Below are 25803 nucleotides of genomic sequence, written 5' to 3' on the forward strand. Positions count from 1 at the left end.
CGTGTAATAATTGTCCTTTAGTTTTATCCTCTATTCATTTGTTAGCTTTGTAGCTAAGGGTTGGGCTTTAAACATGCTCTAAAAGGTACAGTCTTTAATCAATATATTCAAATACTATAGATAAATATTTTTTTACCTTTCCATAATTGTGTACAATGTACCTCCCATTACCACTGAAACCTCTTTGGAAGAATTTGTATGAAATGGTGATATGTAGATATCAGTTTATTATTTTTGTAGTTTGTTACCAAATTCTAAAACCTGTGCCTGTTTATTAATCATTTTTAGTTGCTGTTGAATATGTTTCACATAGCATGTGACAGCAAGACGCTTGTTTTATGTGAAATGGTACAGATATATTTAAGTAATATATATGTGTTACATTAAACCAAAAAACATCCTCGCCAGTTCTGTTGATTAGCAGCCATTTCTTAGGCCCCATGTACAACTGCACGACGCAGTTCATTTTTTGGCACAGGTGAACTTAGAGCAGCCTATTCACCCTGTGCATGGCAGGCATGCTAAAGTAGCTCCAGCACCTTTTTTTGTAGGTAGCCAGACTCATTTTGGCACATTTTTCATATGCAACTGCTTCCTGTGTTCGGGATGCCATTAACAAATAACAGCACCTCAAGTGAGATGCAAGATTTGGTGCGCTTTCTGGAAATGCTCGCAGAACCACGCATATCTGCGTGTATTCTGAGAACGCCAGGGTATGAATGGGGCCTTAAAGTGTAATTAAAGGCAATTAAAACAAAAAAAAGTGTCATGCCTACCTGCATTACAATGGTTTTACCCAGATCCTCCTCTTCTCTGGTCCCCTGCTGGTGCTTCCCTCCTGCTGAGTGCCCCCAGAGCAAACAGCTTGCTGTGGGGGCACCCATGCAGGCTCGCTCCTAAGCTGCTGCTCTGTGTATCCATTTACACACACAGCTGCAGCTGGGACCCGCCCCCTCTCTGTCCTCACTGGCTGCGATTGACAGCAGTGGGAGTGTCAGGGCTCCCAGGTGTGACCAGAGGTGTGTGACTGACGCAGGGAAACGCAGACTTCAGATATGTGATAAACAATATAATTTATTAACACTAACAATACAAACATAAACGCAGTGCAATACTAAACATAATACAGTGCAAACAAACCAACCACCCACAGATAACAGTACATACAAGCAAGCGTCGTCAGGCAGGCCGGGTCAATATCAATAGGGCAGGTAGGTACAGGGGGAGCAAGCGGAGATTGGTCAGGGTCACAAGCCAGGTTCAGCAGGTAGCTAGCAGCGTAGTACAGAGGGTCAGGCAGAGGGATGGTCAGGGTCACAAGCCAGGGATCAGAACAGGTAGCAGGCAGCGTAGTACAGAGGGTCAGGCAGAGGGATGGTCAGACAAGCCAGGGATCAGAACAGGTAGCAGAGAATCAGACAGGAACAGAGAGCAGGAACAGGATACAGGGCCCAAGAGAAACACAACACCAAGGCAGAGTCTGCAAGTCTGGCCATCCCTTAAATACCCCAGCATAATCAGTTCCAGGTGTTAGCTGGCTGCAAAGTTGAGTCTCTGATTGCTGGGAGCATCCGCTGGCCAGCCCTGGTACTGCAGATCAAAAGGCAGGTGAGTCCCACCATTGCTGGCTAGTCCATTCCTGACAGGGAGTCAATGACTTCCACTGCTGTCTCAGCCAATGAGGAGGGAGAGTCCCCGGAGAGCTGAAGCTCTTGTGCACATTGCTGGATCACAATGGGGCTCAGGTAAGTATTTGAGGGCAGCTGCACACAGAAGGTTTTTTTTAATCTTCATGCCTACAATGCATGAAGGTAAAAAAAAACTAGAGCCTTTACAACCACTTTAACTGGCCATTGTTTTCAACAAGTTCAGCATTGATCACAAATATTTCCACATTGATGGAAATTTTATTAAAGTGTATGTCAAGTCAAAAATTGTTTTCTAGTTTAGTATTACGTGAGAAAGGATTAAAACACCTGTTGGGATCTTACTGCTGTTCAACTACAGTGATTCCACCAGAAAGGAAGTGAGGAAAAATCTGAGAACTAAAAATCTGATTGGTTCTACCTTCCCTAATCTAAAACGAAAATGATGTTGACAGGGTAGAAAGTGAGAGTAAATCTCTCTAATGGAGACATAGTGAAAACCCAACTGAGTTTCCAAATCATCCCCACATTATCCATAGAAAAGGTTTGGCGGAACACACACTTTGAGTGTTCTTTTAAGAAGACTGTAGGTTTTCTTAGAAGTGGCAGTGTTGTAGAAGCATCATTTCATGGAAGGCGTTTGACAGCAGAAAATAGACAAGATTGAAGTAAAGGTTTCATCAAAAGAAAGAATGTTTCATTGTGTTGAGCATTCTATGCACTTATGAATATTTTTTTGGGCTTTTGATCAAAACCATGACCATGTCTGTTGCGCTTTACTGAAGGCATGCTAGAAACGGTAGTCATTGGTGATGTCACTAATCTTTCTTGTTCACAAGCATGGATATAGATTTTTTTTTCACCCATTAATTTTTTTATAACTGGGTTGTGTAATTTTACAAATTTTTTACTTTCCATGCCTAACTCTAAAGACTGTACCTTTAAATTCATTAATCCCCTGTAGTTGCTTTTTTTTTTTTAATAGGCACACCTTTCATGTTAGCAACTGTAGAATGTTGAAGCAATCCATGTTTTTTATTTTTTTTGTTAGTGCATTTATTTTCAACAAGGCACCTTGTATATGTTTTCTTTGTTTTGGAAGAATGTGTGTCCTGCTTACATTGCTGCTCCCTATGCTTTTGGAATATTCTGGCATAATCAAAAACTGCCCTGTTAATGGTGTTGACAGACTGCATCATATATTTCATTATTAATTCTGCTTATGGTTACACTTTGAATTAGATGTAAACCCAAACAAATCTCATATACTCTATGGCTGGGTTCACATCTGTGTGGGTGGTGCCATTGCAGGACCTTCATAAATACCGGCAGCTGCAACCACCCACACAGAGAAATGCAGGACCCGCAGACGGGTGCCATGAATTCTAATAGCATGCCGCCTGCACTGGAAATCTCAACCTTGGTTCTTGTGCGGGCTGCGATTTCAAAAATAGTGCAGGGACTTCTTTCCTGCATGTCCCGGGGCACAGCAGCCTATTCAAATGAATGGACTCTCGTGCCCCTGCAAATCGTGGCCCACACGATCACACAGGTGTGAATGAAGCCTAAAACTTGTTAATAGGACTTCAAAGGTCATTTTCATTTTATTTTTTACCACTTCAGTACCGGACACTTTTAACTGCCGTCCTGCCCAGGCCAATATTTCAGCGCTGTCAAATTTTTGCATGACAGTTGCGTGACCATGTAACCAACATTGTACCCATATGAAATTTTTTAAATCTTTTTTTTTCACACAGAGAGCTTTCTTTTGGTTGTATTTAATCACCACTGTGCTTTCTCTTTGTTAAATAAATAAAAAAAGACCAAAAATGTTGAAAAAAAAATGTTAAAAAACTTTACAGATAATCTTTCATCAAAAATTTAGGCCAAAATGTATTCTGCTACATTTCTTTGGTGAAAATAACACAAATCAGTGTTTATTATTTATAGGAAAGTTATAGAGTCCACAAACTATGCTATATAACTGAAAATCGATCAGTCCTGATGTACAGATCACCTCTTTTATTTCCAGGCCCAAAAATGTTGTCAGGACAGTACAAATATCCCCGAAATGACCCTTCTTTGGAAAGTGATCTTTGCTGGTTCTCCTCTTACCTTTCTCAGCGCACTTTCAGTGTCACATACAACTTCTGCTCCTCTCCCTCTTTCCATTGGGGTACTCTTCTTGGGCCCCTCCTTTTCTCTCTTTACACCTCCTCCCTGGGTCAATTGATAACCTCCCATGGCTTCCAATACCACCTCTATGCTGATGACACCCAGATCTATCTCTCCACTCCCCAACTCACCCCTCAATCTCCTCACGTATCACAAATCTAAGCAACATATCAGCATGGATGTTACACCACTACCTTAAACTCAATCTTTCCAAAACCGAGTTTGTAATATTTCCTCCTCCCCCCGATCCCCCACTCATGACTTTACCATTAAGATCAACAGCACAACCATAGGTCCTTCGCCTCATGCCAGGGTGTAAGGTGTAATCATAGACTCTGACCTCTCCTTTGGGCCCCACATCCAATCCCTGGCTAAATCCTGCCGCATTAACCTCTGATACATTTAAAAAATCTGTCCCTTTCTGACCAATGACACCACCAAACAACTTATCCATGACTTTGTTTTTTCCCACCTTGATTACTGCAACTCCCTCCTCACTGGTCTACCGTTACACAGGTTATCCCCCCTTCAATCTATTATGATTGCTGCTGCTGGACTTCTACACCTTACCAACCGATCAGTGACTGCTGCCCCTCTCTGCCAATCCCTTCAATGGCTTCCACTAACCCAACGTTTAAAATTCAGAATACTAGCCACAGCATACAAAGCCAACCACAACACTGCCCCTAGCTACATCGCCAATCTCATCCGCAGATATCATCCAAATCGCCCGCTCCGTTCCTCCCAAGACATCTCCCATCCTCTGGAACTCCCTACCGCAGTATGTCCGATCAGCCCCCACCCTGTCGGCCTTTAAAACTAACTTTTTCAGGGAAGACTACCCCACCTCCACCTAAGATCTGTACTGAGCCACCTCAATCAGAACATCGCCTACAGCTATCACCTTTTGTACCACCTCCCCCTTCCTTTAGATAGTAAGCTTCACGAGCAGGGCCTTCCTATTCCTTCTGTACTGAAATGTATTGTAATTGTACTGTCTCCCTTATATTGTAAAGCGCTGTGCAAACTGTTGGTGCTATATAACACCTGTATAATAATAATAAATTAACCCCCTTCCTGGCCAGGACATTTTTTGCGTTGCGGTGCTGCGTTACTTTAACTGACAATTGCACGGTCATGCAGCGCTGCACCCAAATTAAATTTATGCCCTTTTCTTCCCACAAATTGAGCTTTCTTTCGGTGGTATTTGAATTTCTTGCACTATAAAAAAAAAAAAAGATTGACAATTTTGAGAAAACAATATTTTTGACTTTTTGCTATTCAACATTAAAAATTTTAAAAATCAAATTTCGTCATACATTTAGGCCAAAATGTATTTCTGTTATAGGGCGGTCGGGAAGCGGTTAATGAGTGATTTCAGTTATCCAGCCATTGACAGGGAGATTAAAGTATGTGGTTCATATAACGAACACATATTTTTTTTATACACACGTAAGACGTTTATTAGTAGTAGTTAAACCCACGCAAGTGGAAATTCTCCTAGATCCTTATTACCATATTTAATATGTCGGTCCAGGAGCATTGCGGTAAGTATAACAAACGATTGACTTTGAAGACTGACACTGAATGAGTTGATTAGGGCTGATTAGGGTCAAATAAGGGATAACAAAGAGTTTACATTGAAAGACCTTTTAATTAAGCCCAGTTAAACCCTCATTATTACTGTAATGCAGTCAGGTTGAGTGTACAGTGTGAAATATAGGTCTGTTTTACTTCTTTTTTTTTTTTTCTTCTTTTTTTTTGACACAGCTAAGTACTGCAGGAACGATTAAAATACCTTATGCTCTGTTATCTCACACAAAGCAGAGGCCCAACTCTCCAGCTGTATGATACACCACCCCACCCAATCTTTGCCCTAATCAAAAAAATGGTGTCTAGTTTTGTAATTCGTGTACAGTAAATTTTAAATTTTGTTCGAAGGTAAAAAAAAAATTTATTAATTTATGGGCTGGAAAATGTTACTTGAGCTGACCGCTCAGGAAAAATGATTCTGTGCTTTTTGGAAAAAAGCAAGTAGGTTTGTGTTTTATATTCAGGATAATTTAAAGATTTGGCTTATCTTTGTATTCTGCAAAATGTACAAAGAAGAGGTGGAAATCGGTCTCTTCAGTGGGCAAATTAATTTAAGAAACACTCAAGTTACTCCAGGTTTTGTAATCACAGACATCAACACCTTCTTATTCTGCATAAATGTGGTACTTTTGTCAGATTCCAGTTCCCAGACCCCATTGGGTGGGGGAATCTTATGATTAACAAAAATGTTTTCAAAGTAACTTCAACGCAATTCACAAGCTCCCACCTCCAATATATTATTGTTGCTGACATTAGGTGTGTTCCCACATATGTAAACAGTAAATACTGTGAATCCGTGCCGTGCAATATAATTCATACAATTTATACCATATGTGCAGTTTTCAAATCAAGTGCCTGTGCAGTTACCCATATAAATTCTCATAATGTGCATATCAGCATCACAGTGCGTACATACACAATTGTGACATAAAGACTCACAAAATGGTGGCTTTGCCATTAGGAGATCTCCTGATGAAGTCACGTGTTGTGCCATAATGCGTACAGTGGGCCAATGACATCAAGCTGCACAACCGGAAGTTTATATGTGAGTCACCATAGAACGCTGGATGTGATATTGTGCTATTCAACTGCAATGTCCCAGTTGGACACTTTTTATGTGAGAGCACTCAATCTTTTTAATAAATACTGGTTGATATAAATGATACACTGATGGGCGTTTTTTCTGCCTGTTCAGAGGATATGCTGGATATGAAATAGGAAAACCATTCTGGAGTAGAGTGTGGGGGAGAGTGGAGCAATAAAGGGATTATACCTACCCTGGTTTAAAAGGGAAAGCGCTGTTTGACCTAAATATCTGTAGGTCAAAATAAGGAGGTGAGAGTACATATGTGTGTTGGTGGAGAAGTAACACAGAAGGGTGTTTTTGCACATGGCAGGAACGTGCACAAATATTTACAAGAATTGAGAAACCTTATTTAGAAGATTTTATATATTTATTATTTAAGGACTTTATCTGTTACATGGGATCTTTATGTCACAAATTATTTATGTACACACTTTATAAGAAGTTATATGGGTAATTGCACAGACTCTTTTATTTTGAAGATTGCACATATGGTATAAATTGTATGAATTATATTGCATGGCACAGATTCATAGAGTATTTATGGCATCTTATGATTGCATCAGCTATCCCTCCAGTTTGTGTAGCACCCTTTTGGGAGCAGATGTTTGTATCCACAGGCTAACAAAATAGAGTTTTTTCCAATTTTTTTTCATTATTTTTATTGTATTTGATTTACTTTCTTTTTGATTGTAGGATGCCTGGGTTGCCTCCTGTGTCCATCTGTTCCCTATTCCGGGAGTTGAGATCCCATTTGGTCCCTGGTTTGCCAGCCCTTGGGAATGTGGGTCTGTTTGTGTGTTTGTGTGTCCCTGGGCTAATGTCCTGGTTTTTCTGACACTTCCTTCCGCCATTGTGGATTGTAGTGAGTGGGATCGGCATCACATTTGATATTCCTCCCAGCCCTGATTGATTCTTGGTCTGGGAGGGGGATTCGCACATGTGCCTCCTACGGGGCACGATGATGTCCCATGCCACTGCGGTATGTCAGCATTTCTGCTCTCTTGCAGGCAGCGTTTGGCCGCCCTTCCTGTTATGTTGACAGCTGGTGGGGGGTCCTTCTGTACCCTCCCCTTTGTGATGCTGAGGGGGCCAGACCGATTTTGTTTTGCTGGCTTTATAAGCCTGACGGTTTTGAGTCTGTTTGCTGTGCAATCCTTGGGGCAACTTCAAACTCAATTCCATATCATTGCATTTCTGAGAGTAAGTCTTTCATGGATGTGTACTGTTACTTCAATATACTTTTACACTTGACCATTGGCTTGTGTTTCACTATCATTCACTTTCTTTCTGGACTTTAATAGTCCTCTTCCTTTGGGGTACTGACATACTTCATCTTTCTTCTTTTCCTTTCTACCTTATCCTGGAGCTCAAAATTGAATCTCTGTACTTATTTTATTCCCTTTCCATCAAATAATACTTTGTTGTCACTGTACTTACTTGGTGGTACTTTGGAAATGCGGGTTTCTGAGTATATCATGACTTTGTGTATTAAGGTTTTTATACATAGCTTGATGATATCTGGTTCCCACCAGGCTCCACTCCATTTTGCCTCAATTTCCCAGTGTCTGCTGGAGATGCAGGACCAACCAGGGCTCCTTCCTACATATCTTGTGGCAGTGCCCGAAGCTCCAATCATTTTGGCGGAGAGTAACTGGGATTATTAAACAACTCTCTGCGGTTGACTTGCAGGATGACCTGGCTCCGATGGAAAGACATTAATCCTCCTACACTAGCCATGTGGTTTTCCAAGGGTAATGAACTTAGGGACATGGAGGACTTTACTGCCACTCTACGTAGCCAAGAGGAGACCATTAAGGAAACCTGGTGCCCCTGGCAATATTTTATCTACACGAATGCCTATCAAAACTAATTTACTACCTCTTAATGAGGTGGGTCTCTTTAATATGCTGTCTGCTCTGCCCTGGAGAGGATGAATATTTTTCTTTATCTTAACCTGCCCTATTCATCCCTCATTTTTTTTGCCTTTTTTTCTGCCTTTTCCTTTTCTTCTGTTTCTCTTTCTCTCCCCCCCCCCCTTTCCCTTCTTGTGGACCCTCTTCGTGGGGTACCAAGGCTGGCATCTCCTCTAGCTCTCCCTCTTTTCCTTGATATCGCTCTATCTCTTTCCCTGCTGCTGGCAATACCTAAAGCTGCTGCCCTTACAGTATCCTAGTGACCCGCTGCACATCAGCCTGTTTTTTGTTGCCCTGCCCTACTCCCCTTCTCTCTCTGGTTTGCTCCAAGATGTGTATTTATTGATTTATTTGTAATGGGCTTTGTCTGGTCCATTATCTCTGCTTGTACTGTACCCTGTCTTACAAATTGGATCTTTCTGGTCTTACTGCATGCAACACACTTTGCTTTTGGTCGGCATTCTCTCCTATACTGTCACCATTTGTATTTGTCAGAACAGTGGTTGTTTGCCTTTTTTGTATATGATGTCTTGCATAAAATATAAATAAATAAAAAAGAACTATGATCGGAAGTGTGTTGAGACTACAGGATATCTCCCCCTCTCCTCACATACATAACATTTGGGGAAATGTTCTGTGGTCCATAGAAATCTAAGCAGGGCTGATGCACTGCTGTTCAGCCCAAGCAGATTGTACAAGGAGTAATGCACTCGCTGGATTTCTGGCAGGGTCTGCATATTTTTTGCACTTTTTGAACAGATATTAAAAAAAATGTGGTATATTTACAGACCAAAAAGGAGCAAATACAATAAGTTGATTGCCAATATTTACATACTGTTTTGAATAGTCTGTGGTTCTTTTAAACCTTTTAATGTCATTTAGTGGGGGGGGGGGGGGTTACACATACTCCCGACTGCTACAGGTTTTCTGTAATCCCCAAAAGTGTGCCCCTTGCCATGTTTCCTGTCTCAATTGCTGGCATCACTGGGTGCAGGTGAGGGAGACCCTTAGTTCGTTAATCTCCCCTAGCTGTAAAGAAGACATGTTGGATGTCTATTTGCTTGATACAACCTCATCTTTTATATTTTACCAAAAATTGGGTAATATATTGGCATTTGTTTGCCCCAAAAATAACTGTATTGTGTTTTTTACAGGAAGTTTTCAAATATCATGTGACATTAAAAAAAATGGAGCTACCACTGTTTAACTCTCCAGGGTCTCTTGGAGCTTGTCTACTTTCACAAAATATTTATTATGGGGTGGTGGGGCATTAAGTATTCTGCAGGCCTTAAAATTATTTGTGTGTAAGGGAAGGTTCAATATTTTTTTTTTTATCCATGAAAATCGATGTTTATGGGGTTAAATTCCAAAGATTGTTGTCAGCTTCTGTGCTTATTTTTGGGAGTGCAGCTCTCTTTTTTAAACTATTTACAGTGACTTGCTTTTTGCTTATAAATCTTATCCTTTCTAAACAAGCAATGCTTTATTTAGTTTCATATTTGTTGTAATTATGCATTGTTCCTAATGATAAGTTTGAAGTTCCCTGAAATTCTTTAGATGGTAAGCTTGTTTCAGCATGGCTTTTATTCCTATGACTGACAATCGTATGTTGCAATGTCATTCTTGAAAGGGAAGTATGTCCAGGAGTACAATTACTTTTCTTCTCCTGTGACCTAAAGTACTGAAGCCAGAGAAAGTCAGGCAATTTGTGTTCATTAGCAATGTCAACCTCAATATTTCTTTCTGTGCAGGTTTCCTTCAGGTTTTAGCAAACACATTTGAACAGAATTTCTCCATATATGCAGGTACAGAGAGTGGGGAACACAGTTGCTAGTTTCACTGGAATAAATGTAGAGGGGAAAATACTGTTACCAGTGGAACCAGGTTTTGAGGCAGTGAAAAAGTAGAAAAGACAAAAGAAAAGTAAAAGACAACTACTGGGCCTTTTTAACTTTATTCTGCAAATAACGCAAGGGCATCTCATAATGAGAAGAGAGGAATTGGCATTTTTGGTTGCTCTCTTGCAACTACGAGCAGCAATGTCATCTAGCCTATGACCCACATTATTTCTTCAAATGGGATAGCAATTAATTAAGTTGAAGCATTAAGGTTAGGTAATATACAAGCCATGTATACATATAAAAAGTTAAACTTCTAAATTTGGCGTGATTAGAAGATATCTATCCCATGTTTTGTCTTAGACACTGATGAGTCCCATTGTAATTTTTGCAAACCAAGTGTGCACAGTTTATAGACTTTGATTTTTTTTTTATTCCCAAGGTAATCACTAGGCAGTTTAAAGAAGACTTTTGAACCCTGATGCTTTTACAAAAAAAAGAAAAAAATAGTTGGGACTTTGACACAAATGTCCACCTGTTGCATCCCCTCTTTGTATACCCTTAAAGGTACCAAAGAAAATATTACCAGTTGTACCGATATCAAAACGTGACTAAACTGAATAGGCCATTGGCAAACTCAACTGAAAGAGGCAAAGCCTTCTCTTGTGTCTCTTTTATTTTTATATCATCTTGAAGGAATTTCATTTTTCTCTGATACAGGTGAAGCAAATGACAAAGATGTTCAGGTTGTGGAGTTACCAATTGTTGATAGTCTTCATCCAAGGCCTCCTTACCTGCCACTTGGAGTACCAGAAGACCTTGCAGATCGGTTGATGCGTTTACATGGTGACCCAGCTGTTTGGTGGGTATCGCAGTTTGTCAAGTATTTGATCAGGCCTCAGCCTTGGCTGGAAAAGGAAATTGAGGATTCCACGAAAAAACTGGGATTTAAGCATCCAATTATTGGGTAAGCATATGAAGCACAGCCAATTAACTGATAGAAAATCATTGTTTAGAACTATGTTGAAACACAAGTATATGACCATCACATCATTAAAATAAAACAGTGTGTTGTTGCTCTTTTAATCCACAATTTGTTTATATTCATGAGAACCTGAATTACCGTATTGTCCTATTTTCCCACTTTGGCTCAGTCATTAAGTACATTCTGGATATGCAAAAACCAGTTCTGAAATCTATCTATGTGCCATTTATACCTGATATAGCCTAATTGATTTTGGCATCAGTTTGCTTCTTTTTTTTCTATCTTTATTTGAATTTTTTTTTTTTATTTGAATTTATAATTAACAAATACTTTTATTCTTTTAAGTTTAGAAATATGTGCTACATTAGCATTTTGTCTTGCTGCTTTTACACATTAACCGTGATTTTCTATTAATAGTTTCTGAGCAAGGCACCATGGGAATAATCTAGTAGAACAGATTTATTCAGTTTTTGCAGATTCCAGATTTTCTCCCCTGTATGTTTTGGAGGCACAGCTATTCAAGTAACTTATTTGACTGTTTTAACATTAGTAAACATTATGTCTCATGAGGTGTATGCCACATTAACGTGGAATTCAGGGAAAGAGAAAGGAGGGGGAAAGAGAGACACCAGGCCGCCACTGGTGTAGTAGGATTTATCAAGTATAAGGCTAGATTAACACTAGCTCGCACTATGCATTCCGATTGTGGGTGTGGGAATTGCATTGATTCTCACACCCACAACCACCCGCAGCCAAATCGCACTGCTCTTGTAAGATGCATAGGGCTGATATTCATTCTGAATGGCACCGCCACGCATCTCAGTTTTCAGCTGGTGCGGGAACTGCAGGTAAACTGCACTGTCAAAAAGACTATGTGATTTCCCTGCTCCCGCATTTTTAAAAAGTTACATACACCTTTTTTTCTGCAGTTTACTCGGCACAGCAGCCCATTCAAATGAACAAACGTACAAGTGTGAACCGAGCCTAAATTGTTTAAAAGCAAATTATTATGCACTCACAAGCATCACAAATAAGCATTAAAACAGCTCAGTCTGAAGCTGCCAAGGGTAAGTCCAGCCCCAACTGAAGCCAATGTGTTCATGGGAGCACTACAGAAGCCGGTGCAGGGATCCAGAAAAGTCGCTAGGGAGCCGCTGCAGGAGTCTCTAACAAGCTGTCAAGAGAGCTGTCAAGTGCCAGGACGCAGTAGCCAATCAGGAACAAAGAAGGCATAGTTTGGTTTCCAAAACACATTCCTGATTGGCTACTGTGTCCTGACACTTGACAGCTCTCTTGACAGCTTGTTTGAGTCTCCTGCTGGCAGCTTCTCTGAATCCCTGCATCAACTTCGATCCCTGCATTTCTGCTCAGTACTGGACTTTCTTCTGGTGGCTTCAGACTGAGCTGTTTCAATGCCCATTTATTTGTGATGCTTGTAGACACATAATCATTTGCTTTTAACCATTTATACTTAATAATTCCTACTAGACCTGTGGTAGCCTCTCTCTCCCCCTCCTTTCTCTTTTGCAGTGCTCAGGTTCGCAGCATATTCAAGGAGGAAGCTTAGCTTTATCCAGCTGTGTTGTCAGGAGATTAACTCTTACTAGCCTATACCTCGGGGATTGTTTCCTTTGTCATCTTTCTTTTGTCTTATTACTTAGAGGTGTTTGAATATGCTTTTTATATGCATAGTTGGCAGCTTATTGTTTAGCAAACATTCACCATTGTGAGCATATGGATGACATCAGTGCTCTCAGACATTGGCAGCCATTGTTGAGCATGCTCTCCTCTACCCTGCAGCAGGCCCTGGCTGACACAGGAGATCCAGGAGATCATGCAACTGGACCAGAGTGGCCTGAGAATAGGTAAGTATACACATCATTTTTTTTTGTTACACAGGTTAGTCAGAATAGGTGTTAGGAGAGCGGAGGGAGCATTTTTAAGATAAGCTAGGTTTATCTTGGAATTCTACTTTAAGTATCAGGTAATTTCTTTAATATTTACACTTTAATTCAGGACAGATAGCATTGCTCCTTCTATACCTCCAGCGCTGCAACTATGGGTCTCATACACAGACAATATAATTTTTTCACTCGTGCTCTCTGATCTGGATGGAATGTTTAGCAGAGAATAGGCTGGTACCTAGGTTTTTTGCAACACACAGAGTCTGCTTTCACTAGCAGTGAAAAAACAGCCACTTCTGTCTGCAAGGTTATTGGAGACATACAGAAATCGGGCAATTCTGACTTTTGGATTCATGTAACTTGAGTGCAATCAAAAAGTTGAATTTCAGTCTTTATGTAGTTTAACATCAAAGGACAGTTGCTGGCTCATCCCTCTCTCCAATCAGATCTGTTGTATGATCAGTGCATTTTCATTTCTATGTTTGGAATTGGTGTAAAGCCATAGTTATGTGATGCTATCAGGATCTGGTTCACCTAATGGTGGCACTGTGGTTCCCAGTGCGCAAGGATGTAGCTCCAGTTTGGATGTCTCCTGAGTTATTGGAGTTATGAGTCATTAAACTGTTAAAAATATTGATGATATGATCAAGAAATGCATTTCAATTGACAGCATTTAAGCCTTTCCCAGTAACCATTGCAAGGTGTACTACTTTTTTTTTTTTTTTTAAGGCTAATCATCCCCTGCTGTGTATACATCCTCATTAAGCAAACTTCTTGTTTATTTAACATAGTGATGATCTCCTCTCCTTCATAAGAGTAAACTGAAAACCCTGCAGCGAAATTTGGGGTTTCTTGAAGACTTTTTTTATTATAGTCAGTCCTTGGGATGCATGAAGGTAAAAAACCTTTTGTGTGCAGCAACCCCCAGTACATACCTGAGCCCCATCACGATCCAGCTATGTGCACGATAGCCGCAGCTCTCTGGGGACTCCCCCTCATTGGCTTCCGCTACTGTCAATCACAGCTAGTAAGCTAATGGTGAGAGAGAGGGGGCAGAGCCGAGCTGTGCTTGAATGGACACGCAGGGGAGTGGCTCGGGAGTGAGCCCGCTTGGGTGCCTCCATAGCAAGCTGTTTGCTCTGGAGGCACTCGGCAGGAGGGAGGGGCAAGGAGCACTGGCAGGGGACCCAAGAAGAGGAGGATCAAGGCTGCTCTGTGCAAAACCACTGCGCAGAGCAGGTAAGTATGACATGTTTTTTTTAAAAAAAAAACAAAATTTCCTTTAATATCACTTTAAATTTACTGCACAATATAGCAATTGTTTGAAATCAATTGTAAATTATATACCTTACAGTAGAATGATTTCAAATCATTTGCCAATCTTTTTTAATCCCTTGCCCGACTTACAGCTTTTTTTCTGAGGACCTTAGGGAGCCTCTATTGATCTTAACATAACGACAGCAGACCTGTCAATATCAAAGAAAACACCAGACCCTAGATATCTGAGGTATAAATAAAACAGTTTCCACCTGCATACTCCCTAAGAAGTTTCTAATGATTGGCACATATTCTGGAACGCAGGATTCTAATTTAAAGAATATGTAAACCTAGTATTTTATAATCCTTATATGTGCCTGCTGTACCATTTACTTGTATGAAAAAGTATCCTGTTCTCTTTGTATTGCTTCTTTTTTGTGAATTTCCTGGTGTTCCTGCCAGTTTCTCTGCTTTCCTTGACAAAAACTGACCACACTAGGTAGGAGAGCAGAACATGGTCTGGCTATACTGGGAGCTAATCCAATGCATAGGCTTGTGAGTACATGCCTCCTCCTGCACAGCCATTCACTGGGAAGCTCAGGTTGCTGCTGTATCTCCTCCCCCAGCTCCTTATGCAACTGAGAACAGAAATTGTGACCACTTAGAAAAGGAAAAATAACGTATTTATAATGGGGGTTTTTTTTTATATGTATTCATAAATGTTTTGCCTTTTATTTCTATTTTAAACTTAATTGGTTGTTTTACCAGGTGAGGGTTTACATATACTATAAAGTATAATAAAAGGCAAAACTTTTTTGAGTCAAGAGGGATTAGAATGTCTGTCAGGTTTTTATTGCTGTCTGTACCCCTGTTAGGGGGTTCTGTTTACTATTATCACTGAAAGTAAAATCAAATTTTGGGTTGTCCTCAGAACAGTAATAGAGGGAAAATCTTCCGATGTTGACACTAGTTCTGGTTATACCGGGGGATTCCTTCACTTTAGAGGGATTTTCTTTCGCTTCCTGTTATGTGTATGGGACAGGAAGTGAAGGAAAATCTCTGTAACACAGGTAGGAAAACTAAAACTTACAGGGATTATAACCCTCCCTTACTCCAAAATTAAAAAAAAAAGTGCTGTCTTTAGTTCTAGACCCCAGTTCTAAAAAAAAGTTGGGTTGCTGTGCAAAATCTACATGAAAACAGAATGCATTAATTTGCAAATCTCATAAACACATTTTATTCACAATAGAAAATAGAAACATATCACATGTTTAAACTGAAAAATGTACCATTTATAGAGGAAAAAAAGGTCATTTTGAAATTGATGGCAGCAACAGGTCTCAAAAAAGTTGTTACAGGGCCATGTGTATCATGGTGTGGCATCTCCTCTTCTTTTAATGACACTCTGTAAACATCTGGGATCTGATGAGACCAGTTGCTGGAGTTTTGGAAGAGGAATGTTGTCCCATTCTCGACCTGATATAGGATTCTAACTGCTCAACAGTACTGGGTCTTCTTTGTCGTATATTTCATTTCAAGGTGTGCCAAACATTTTTAAATTGGTAAAAGGTCTGCACTGCAAGTAGTCCAGTTGAGCTCCCGGACTCTCTACTCTCTACTATGAAGCCATGCCGTTGTCATAGATGCAGTATGCAGTTTAACATTGTCCTGTTGAAATATGGAAGGGTTTTCCTTGAAAAAAGACATCATCTGGATGGGAGCATATGCTACTCTGGGTATATCTTACAGTATTGATGGTGCCTTTCCAGATGTGCAAGCTGCACTGTCCATACACACTAATGCATCTCCATACCATTAGAGATGCAGGCTTTTGAACTGAGCAGTGATACCAAACTGGAAGGTTCTTCTACTCTTTAGTCCCGAGGACGCAGTCAAATGTCAAAGTTCCATTCGTCTGACCACAAAACAGTTTTCCACTTTGCAATACACCATTTTGAATGGACGTTGGCCCCAGAGAAGACAGCAGTGTTTCTGCATCATGTTCAGATATGGCTTCTTTGCATGATAGAGCTTTAACTTACATTTTTGGATGGCACGGGGAACTGTGAGTTTTGGAAGTATACCTGAGCCCATGCAGTGATGTCCATCACAGACTGCCTGTTTTTAAGGCAGTGTCGTCTGAGTGCCCAAAGATTATGGGCTTCCAATATTTCTCCAGATTCTTGGAATCTTTTGATATGTGCTGTAGATGATGATATAAGCTATAATTAACGTCAGTTTTGCATTGAGAAACATTATTCTGAAATTGGTTGACAATTTTTTAGACGTATATTTTCAGATTGGTGAACCTCTGCCCATCTTTACTTCTGAGACATTCTGACTCTGAGATGCTCTTTTTATACCCAATTATGTTACTGACCAGTTGCCATTTAACCTAATTATTTGCAAAGTGCTCTTCCTTGTTAGTAACACTTTGCTAGCTTTTTGTTGCCCTGTCACAACTTTTTTGAGATGCCATCAATTTCAAAATGACCTTATTTTTTCTTAAAATGGTATATTTTCTCAGTTTCTCCACTTCTTGACCATGCTATAGTTGAATGACAGCTGCAACGTGAGCCAGTTCTGGTACGGTGTCATATAACGTCCTCCCAGAACGTGCAGTCCCAGCGGTGCACACCCGGGGGTCTCTGTGATCGCTATGTCCTTTGGAATCGGCTGACCACATGACATGGTAAAGGGCCAATCACAGTGTCCTTTTACCACGTGATCAGCTGTGCCCAATCACAGCTGATCACCATGTAAATACACTTAACAGTTTTCGGCAGTACTTTCCTCATGCTGTCACAGCGTAAGGATGGTACTGACAATAACCGGCAACTGTAAAAGGATTAGTCTGCACTGATAATCAGGGCACTGTGCGGACGATCAGTGCCCTTCAGTGCTGCTTATTATTACTCATCAGTACCAGATATGAGTGTAGCCTCATCAGTGCCTCCTCATTAATGCCCACCAGTACCAATGCATCAGTGCTGCCTATCAGTGCAGCCTCATCAACGCACATCAGTGAAGGATAAAATACCTGTTTTGCAAACTTTTATAGTAGAAACGAAAAACTTTTTTTTTCAAAATTTTTGGTCTTTTTTTTATTTATAGTGCAAAGAATAAAAAACCCAGTGGCAATTAAATACCAGAAAAAGAAAGCTCTATTTGTGTGGAAAAAAAGTCATATGGGTACAATTGTTGCATGACCGCGCAATTGTCATTTAAAGTGCAACAGCACAGAAGGCTGAAAACTGGCCTGGGCAGGAAGGGGGTAAAAGTTCCCAGTAGGCAAGTGGGTAAACATTTGATATGTTTTTTATTATCAATAAAATATGGCTTAATGAGATTTGAAAATCATTGCATTCTGTTATTATGTAGATTTTACACCGTGTCCTAACTGGTTTGAAATTGGATTTGTACTTTAATGGGTTTGAAATGGTGGTAAATGTCTGGGTTTTTAAAACTTTTTCCATATGACAAAGCTGCATTTTTCTTCATTTTGACCATACAAATAAATAACCACATCAATTTTATGTATCATTGTTTCAAGTATATCAGCTTTTCTTACCTTATTATCTGTTGACACTATTTGAAGCTGTAATGTTTGCCTGTTCAAATATGTTGAACACTTCAACAGTTTCCATGGGGTGTGTTTACTTTTTCACAAGGCTGTATAACTTGCCCAGCATGTCTAATTTTACTATAAATATTATTTACTTTGTTTCTTTTCCTCTAGAGTCCACGTTAGGAGGACTGATAAAGTTGGGACAGAGGCAGCATTCCACCCAATTGAAGAATACATGGCACATGTCGAGGAGCACTTTCAGCTTCTCGCTAGAAAGATGCACATAGACAAGAAACGAGTTTACCTGGCAACTGATGACCCAGCATTGCTTCAAGAGGCAAAGTCAAAGTAAGTTTCCTGGTACAGATTTCCTCATTGGCTAAGTGGTTAGCACTTCCACCTAGCAGCAGTATGGTCGTTGGTTCCAATCTCAACCATGGCACTACCTGCGTGGAGTACGCATGTTCTTCCTCTGCCTAAATGGGTTTCCTCGGGGTACTCCGGTTTTCTCCCACACTCTAAAGACATACTGGTAGGCTAATCGACTCCTGTCTAAATTGGCCCTAGTATGTATGAATGCGAGTTGGGGACCTTTTAGATTGTACGCTTCTTGAGGGTTAAGGACTGATGTGAATAGATATATATGTATAACACTGCGTAAATTGATAGCGCTATGTAAGTACCCAAAATAAATAAAATAAGTGATAGCATGTTTTTCATCTGTAGCTATTATTGTCATTTAACCGCTTCCCGACCACCCTATAGCAGAAGTATTACTACAGGGCGGCAAGGATGTGCAAAATCATGTGTATATATACGTGATTTTGCATTTCCTGGTAGGGGGTGCGCACACTCCCTTCCCACACCGCTATTGGCTCTTCGGCATATCAATCACCAGGTCCCGGCCACTGATTCTCTGCCGGGGCTCGGTGATTGTCGGGGAAGCTGACAGGGGATACGTCTGTATGTAAACAATACAAATCTCTCCCGTCAGCACAAACAGGCTGATTTATATTGCTCTACACAGCAGAGCAATACAAAGCACACAGAAAACTCTTTGATCGCCCCAGATGTTAACCCCTTCCTGCCCAGTGCCATTAGGACAGTGTCAGTGCTTTTTATTAAATTTTTACTGGATACGTTTTATAGCAAAAAGTAAAAAATATTTTTTGTTTTTGTTTTTTTTTTCAAAATTGCCGGGCTTTTTTTTTTTTATAGCTCAAAAAATTAAAAATGCACAGGCTATCAAATACCATTGAAAGAAAGCTCCATTTGCAGGATAAAAAGGACATAAATTTTTATTTATGTACAACTTTGCATGGTCGTGCAATTGTCAGTTGAATAATGCAGCACCGCATCACAAAAAATGTCCTGGTCAGAAAGGGGGGTAAATCCTCTGGAGGGCAGGTGGTTGACAGAATAATTTGGGGATAAGCAAAAAGTTTAATCCTATGCAAGTCAAATCTGCATACTTATTACACATGGTGTCAACGAGGCCTAAAGTCCCATTTACTGTACAATACATCGCACATGCAGTATCTCACAGAAGTGAGTACACCCCTCACATTTTTGTAAATATTTTATTATATCTTTTCATCTGACAACACTGAAGAAATGACACTTTGTTACAATGTGACGTAGTGAGTGTACAGCTTGTATAACAGTGTAAATTTTCTGTCCCCTCAAAATAACTCCACACTCAGCCATTAATGTCTAAACCGGTGGCAACAAAAGTGAGTACACCCCTAAGTGAAGATGTCCAAATTGGGCCATTTAGCCATTTTCCCTCCCCGGTGTCATGTGACTCGTTAGTGTTACAAAGTCTCAGGTGTGAATGGGGAGCAGGTGTGTTAAATTTGGTGTTATCACTCTCACTCTCTCATACTGGTCACTGGAAGTTCAACTTGGCACCTCATGGCAAAGAACTCTCTGAGGATCTGAAAGAAAGAATTGTTGCTCTACATAAAGATGGCCTAGGCTATAAGAAGATTTCCAAGACCCTGAAATTGAGCTGCAGCACGGTGTTCAAGACCATACAGTGGTTTAACAGGACAGGTTCCACTCAGAACAAGCCTCACCATGGTCGACCAAAGAAGTTGAGTGCACATGCTCAGCGTCATATCCAGAGGTTGTCTTTGGGAAATAGACGTATGAGTGCTGCCAGCATTGCTGCAGAGGTTGAACGGTGGGGGGTCAGCCTGTCAGTGCTCAGACCATATGGTACTGGCAAACTTCATTTCCTTGAAGGAAGGATAAATGGAAAAATGTACCAAAACATTCTTGATAAAAATCTGCTGCCATCTACCAGGATGATGAAAATGAAACAAAGGTGGACATTTCAGCAAGACAATGATCCCAAACACAAAGCCAAGGAAACTCTCAATTGGTTTCAAAGACAGAGAAAATTGAATGATAGAATGGCCCAGCTAATCACCCGACTTGAATCCAATAGAAAATCTATGGAAAGAACTAAAGATCAGAGAACATAGAAGAGACCCACGGAACCTTCAAGATTTGAATACTATGTGGAAGAATGGGCCAAAATCACACCTGAGCAATCCATGCAACTAGTTTCTCTATACAGGTGGCATCTTCAGGCTGTCATTACCAACAAAGGATTTTGTACGAAGTATTACACACATTTCAGTTAGTGTGTTCAATACTTTTTCCCTGTGTCATTCTATTTTATTACACATAACTTAATTTCTGAACGTATTTGTTTTGGTTTCTTTGTATGTATGGATTGCATGGGTTGTCACCGTTATGTGGTGAAAATGTAATGCCAATAGCACCTTTAAAATTATATTTATCGGGAAAAATGGTGACTTGTTCAATATTTATTTTACCCTCTGTATATGTGTGTGTTCAAAGAAGGGCAGATAGCACCTGCAACTATTATAGTTGATGCATGCATCCAGGGGGTTGCAGCGTTCATAACATACTCCCCCTAATCGCCTCTTTGCAAGAGAGATTAAATTCAGGTCACTTAATCTTTCCTCATAGCTGAGGTCCTCCATGTGGGGTTGCCACCTCATCCCTTTAAAACTAAACACATTTTAATTATACAGGTTCTGTGGCTGATTAAGGTGGTAATTAAACTCACTTAGAGCCTTATCTGCATTAAATTAGCCTGTGTGACCTGTGTAATTAATGTGTACAGTTTTAAAGGGATGAGGTGGCAACCCTACTTCCATGCCTCCTATTAGTTTGGTTGCCCATGTCTGCACTCCAGTTATCTGATATTTTTTTCTCACTCAAGAATGTATTTAATAAATTTGCCAGACCAAGAACAAAATCGAGTCGAGCTGAGCACTAACATCATCCGCCTCGCCACTGAAGCACCTCAGCAAATACAACTGTGTGTGCAGGTTGAGGGATGGGAGGTGTAACTCTCATCAATGCACCTCTGGAGTCAGAGAAATCATTACCGCACCTCTGCTTGAAAGGTCATAACAATGGATGCCAGCCTGTCAGGCTAGGTTGGAGTCCTGGACTCTTTCTCAGTTCAAGAGAGTTTGGAGCTTTCTGGAGCTTAAAGTCATTCAGTTATCCCTTTAGTGTTGGACCTCCCTACTGCAAGGTCATGTGTCCAAGATTCAGACAACTCCACAGCAGTGGCTTACATTACCACCAGGGATGAGAGTCTTTCCTCTCAAAGAAAGGTAGATCACATTCTATCTTGGTTGGAACTTCAAGCACCAGCATTGTCTGCCCTCAGCTTTCCAGCAGTGGAAACTTGGCAGGCTGACTTCCTCAGTTGTAAACACTTGGATTCTCGACAGCGGTTTCCTTACCCAGTTTTGAGACCTCTGTTTCAGATGAAGGACACTGGACATGGACCTCCTGCTTTCCAGGTTCAGTAGCAAGCTGGAAAGGTTCATGTCTAGATCCAGTGATCCCTTGGCCGTGCCCTGTTGACTGTATGACATCAATTTGGCCTTATCAGTGCATTTCCACCTCTACAACGCCTTCCTCATCTGCTTCGGAGGAAAGAAACAGCATTCTGGCAACTCCTAGAACCAAACTGGCCCAGGCTGACTCGGTACTGTTCTGCTATACAGCGTGTGTGTGTGTGTATGTATGTATGTATGTGTATATATATATACACACATACATATACACACAGTGAAGGAAATAAGTATTTGAACCCCTGCTGATTTTGAATGTTTGCCCACTCACAAAGAAATGATCAGTCTAAAAATTGAATGGTGGGTGTATTGTAACACTGAGAGACAGAATAGCAAGAAAAAATTCAAAAGAAATGCATGTCTAACAAATGATTTGCATGTTCATGAGGGAAATAAGTATTTGATCCCCTATCATTCAGCAGGATTTCTGGCTACCAGGTGTCTTTCATACAGGTAGCAAGCTGAGATTAGAATCAGTCTCTTAAAGGGAGTGCTGCTAATCTCATTTTGTTACCTGTATAAAAGACACCTGTCCACAGGAGCAATCAAACAATCAGATTCCAAACTCTCCACCATGGCAAAGAACAAAGAGCTGTCCAAGGATGTCAGGGACAAGATTGTAGACCTACACAAGGCTGGACTGGGCTACCAAACTATCGCCAAGCAGCTTGGTGAGAAGGTGACAACAGTTGGTGCAATCATTCGCAAATGGAAGAAACACAAAACAACTGTCAGTCTCCCTAGTTCTGGTGCACCATGCAAGATCTCACCTCGTGGATTGTCAATGATCATGAGATCAGTGAGGAATCATACCAGAACTACATGTGAGGATCTTGTCAATGATCTCCAGGCAGCTGGGACCACAGTCACCAAGAAAACAATTGGTAACACACTACTTTGACAAGGACTGAAATCCTGCAGTGCCTGCATGGTCCCTCTGCTCAAGAAAGCACCTGTCCAAGCCCGTCTGAAGTTTGCCACTGAACATCTGAATGATGCAGAGGAGGACTGGTTGAAAGTGTTGTGGTCAGATGAGACCAAAATTGAGCTCTTTGGCACCAACTCAACTCGCCATGTTTGGAGAAGGAGGAATGCTGCCTATGACCCCAAGAACACCATCCCAGCTGTCAAACATGGTGGTGGAAACATTCTGCTTTGGGGGTGTTTTTCAGCTAAGGGGACAGGACAACTGCACCGCATCAAAGGGACGATGGACGGGGCAATGTACCATCAAATCTTGAGTGAGAACCTTCTTCCCTCAGCCAGGGCATTGAAAATGGGTCGTGGATGGGTGTTTCAGCATGACAATGACCCAAAACACACGGCCAAGGCAACAAAGGAGTGGCTCAAGAAGAAGCACATTAAGTTCCTGAAGTGGCCTAGCCAGTCTTCAGACCTTAATCCGATTGAAAATCTGTGGAGGGAGCTAAAAGTTTAAGTTGCCAAATGTCAGCCACCAAACCTTAAAGACTTGGAGAGGATCTGCCAAGAGGAGTGAGCCAAAATCCCTCCTGAGATGTGTGCAAACCTGGTGGACAACTACAGGAAACGTCTGACCTCTGTGATTGCCAACAAGGGATTTGCTACCAAGTACTAAGTCATGTTTCGTGAAGAGGATCAAATACTTTTTTCCCTCATAAACATGCAAAACAGTGCATCATTTGTTAGACATGCATTTCTGCTGAATTTTTTGTTGCTATTCTATCTTTCAGTGCTACAATACACCTACCATTCGATTTTTAGACTGATCATTTCTTTGTGAGTGGGCAAACATTCAAAATCAGCAGGGGTTCAAATATTTATTTCCTTCACTGTATGTATGTATGTATATATACATACACACACACACACACTATATTGCCAAAATTATTGTGACACCCCTTCAAGTCATTGGATTCAAGTGTTCCACTCACCTCCATGGCCACAGGTGTATAAAATCAAGCACTTAGACATGCAGACTGCTTCTATAACCATTTGTGAAAGGATGGGTCGCTCTCAGGAGCTCAGTGAATTCAAGCGTGGTACCGTAATAGGTTAGCCACCTGTGCAATAAGTCCATCCGTGAAATGTCCTTGCTACTAAATATTCCACGCTCAACTGTTAGTGGTATTATAAAAAAGTGGAAGCAACTGGGAACAACAGCAACTCAGCCACGTAAAATGACAGAGCTGGGTCAGCGCATGCTGAAGCGTACAGTGTGCAGAAGTCGACAACTGTCTGCAGAGTCAATAGGGAGAGAACTCCAAACTTTTTTTTTGGCCTTCAGATTAGCACAACAGCAGTGCATAGAGTGTTTCTTGAAATGGGCTTCCATGGCCGAGCAGCTGCATCCAAGCCTTACATCACCAAGTGCAATGCAAAGCGTTGTATGCAGTGGGCTAAAGCACGTCTCCACTGGACTCTAGAGCAGTGGTAACTTGTTCTCTGGAGTAACAAATCACGTTTCTCTGTCTGGCAATCTGATGGACACGTCTGGGTTTAGTGGTTGCAGGGAGAACAGTACTTGCGTGACTGCATTGTGCCACGTGTGGATGGGGGATTATGGTGTGGGAGTTTATTTCAGGGGTTGGGCTTGACCCCTTCATTCCAGTGAAGGGAACTCTTAAGGCGTCAGCATACCAAGAAATTTTGGACAATTTTATTCTCCCAACTTTGTGGAAACAGGTTGGGGATGGCCCTTTCCTGTTCCAACATGACTGCACACCAGTGGACAAAGCAAGGTCCATAAAGACATGGATGAGCGAGTTTGGAGTGGAGGAACTTGACTGTCCTGCACAAAGTCCTGACCTTGATCACCTTTGGAATGAATTAGTGCAGATACTTCGAACCAGGCCTTCTCGCTCGACATCAGTGCCTGACCTCACAAATGCTCTTCTGAAAGAATGGTCAAACATTCCCATAGACACACTCCCAAACCTTGTGGACAGCCTTCCCAGAAGAGTTGAAGCTGTTTTAGCTGCAAGGGGTGGGCAAACTCAATATTGAACTCTACAGACAACGACTGGGAGGCCATTAGTTAATTTACGTGTAGAAGCAGGTGTCCCAATACATTTGGCAATATAGTGTATACAGTATGTACTTGTGTCATGTTATCCTCCCCTTTTTTTTTTCTTTAATTTTTTTTCTGTGTTTTAATTTTTAGCCCTCTTTTTACTACTCTGCACAATTTACTCTTACAGAATCTTTTTAAAAAGTATAGAGTCTAAATTAAACCTATATGTTACAACGTACATATGTCATTATGTCATTTCCATTTTTTTCCCCAGATATTCACAGTACGAGTTTATTAGCGACAATTCCATATCGTGGTCTGCGGGTCTACATAACCGTTACACTGAAAATTCTTTACGAGGCGTCATTCTCGATATCCATTTCTTATCCCAGGCTGACTTTCTTGTGTGTACATTTTCTTCCCAGGTGAGTAGTTTATTTGCATAGGATAAACCATCCTTTGCTATTAATGCGATTGTTGATGCTGGATGAAAATACATTTCAGTAAAAGATAACATGAAATTCCTCCTTAATAGATGTTAACGATTTACAGTAGTTTGTCTGTGAAGGTTCCCATTTATACAAGTCATAGTATAGTTAGTAGTATTTAGTCAAACTAAAGTAAACTGGACTTGTTCTGTAATGCTTAAAATGATTTGCAGCTTAGCCACGATGCTTCAGTTCTGATGAGCATCAGTGATGTGTCCCACCATTTATAGCCGCATATGTGATTTAATTACTTGAGTCCAAACACAATGGAATGTATCAAGATCGAACATAATTTTTCCAAGCACAGGATGGGATCAGTGCCATCTTAATAACATCATGGTTCCATGGGCAAAGTAATGCCTTAGGGCCCCTACCAGGGAGATGATGACCGCAAAAAGTGGGTGTGTTACATATTATATTTCATATTGGGTGTGGCTTTTTAGTCTGAT

General features: G+C 40.8%; 1 protein-coding gene across 2 annotated transcripts in view; it reads left to right on the top strand.

The window, feature by feature from the left end:
• The window catches only part of FUT8 (fucosyltransferase 8), a 189410-nt gene that overhangs the window by 157854 nt on the left and 5753 nt on the right, over positions 1-25803 (top strand). For both annotated transcript variants that reach the window (XM_089681453.1, XM_089681454.1), the window contains exons 8-10: positions 10973-11219; positions 18138-18314; positions 25141-25291. In XM_089681453.1, the coding sequence (XP_089537579.1) occupies positions 10973-11219; positions 18138-18314; positions 25141-25291 (575 nt within the window). The remainder of the gene's footprint in view (positions 1-10972; positions 11220-18137; positions 18315-25140; positions 25292-25803) is intronic.

Source organism: Staurois parvus, unplaced genomic scaffold (genome assembly GCF_062004578.1).
Source record: "Staurois parvus isolate SC_StPar_1 unplaced genomic scaffold, SC_StPar_1.0 ptg000267l, whole genome shotgun sequence".
Classification (NCBI taxonomy): Eukaryota; Metazoa; Chordata; class Amphibia; order Anura; family Ranidae; genus Staurois; species Staurois parvus.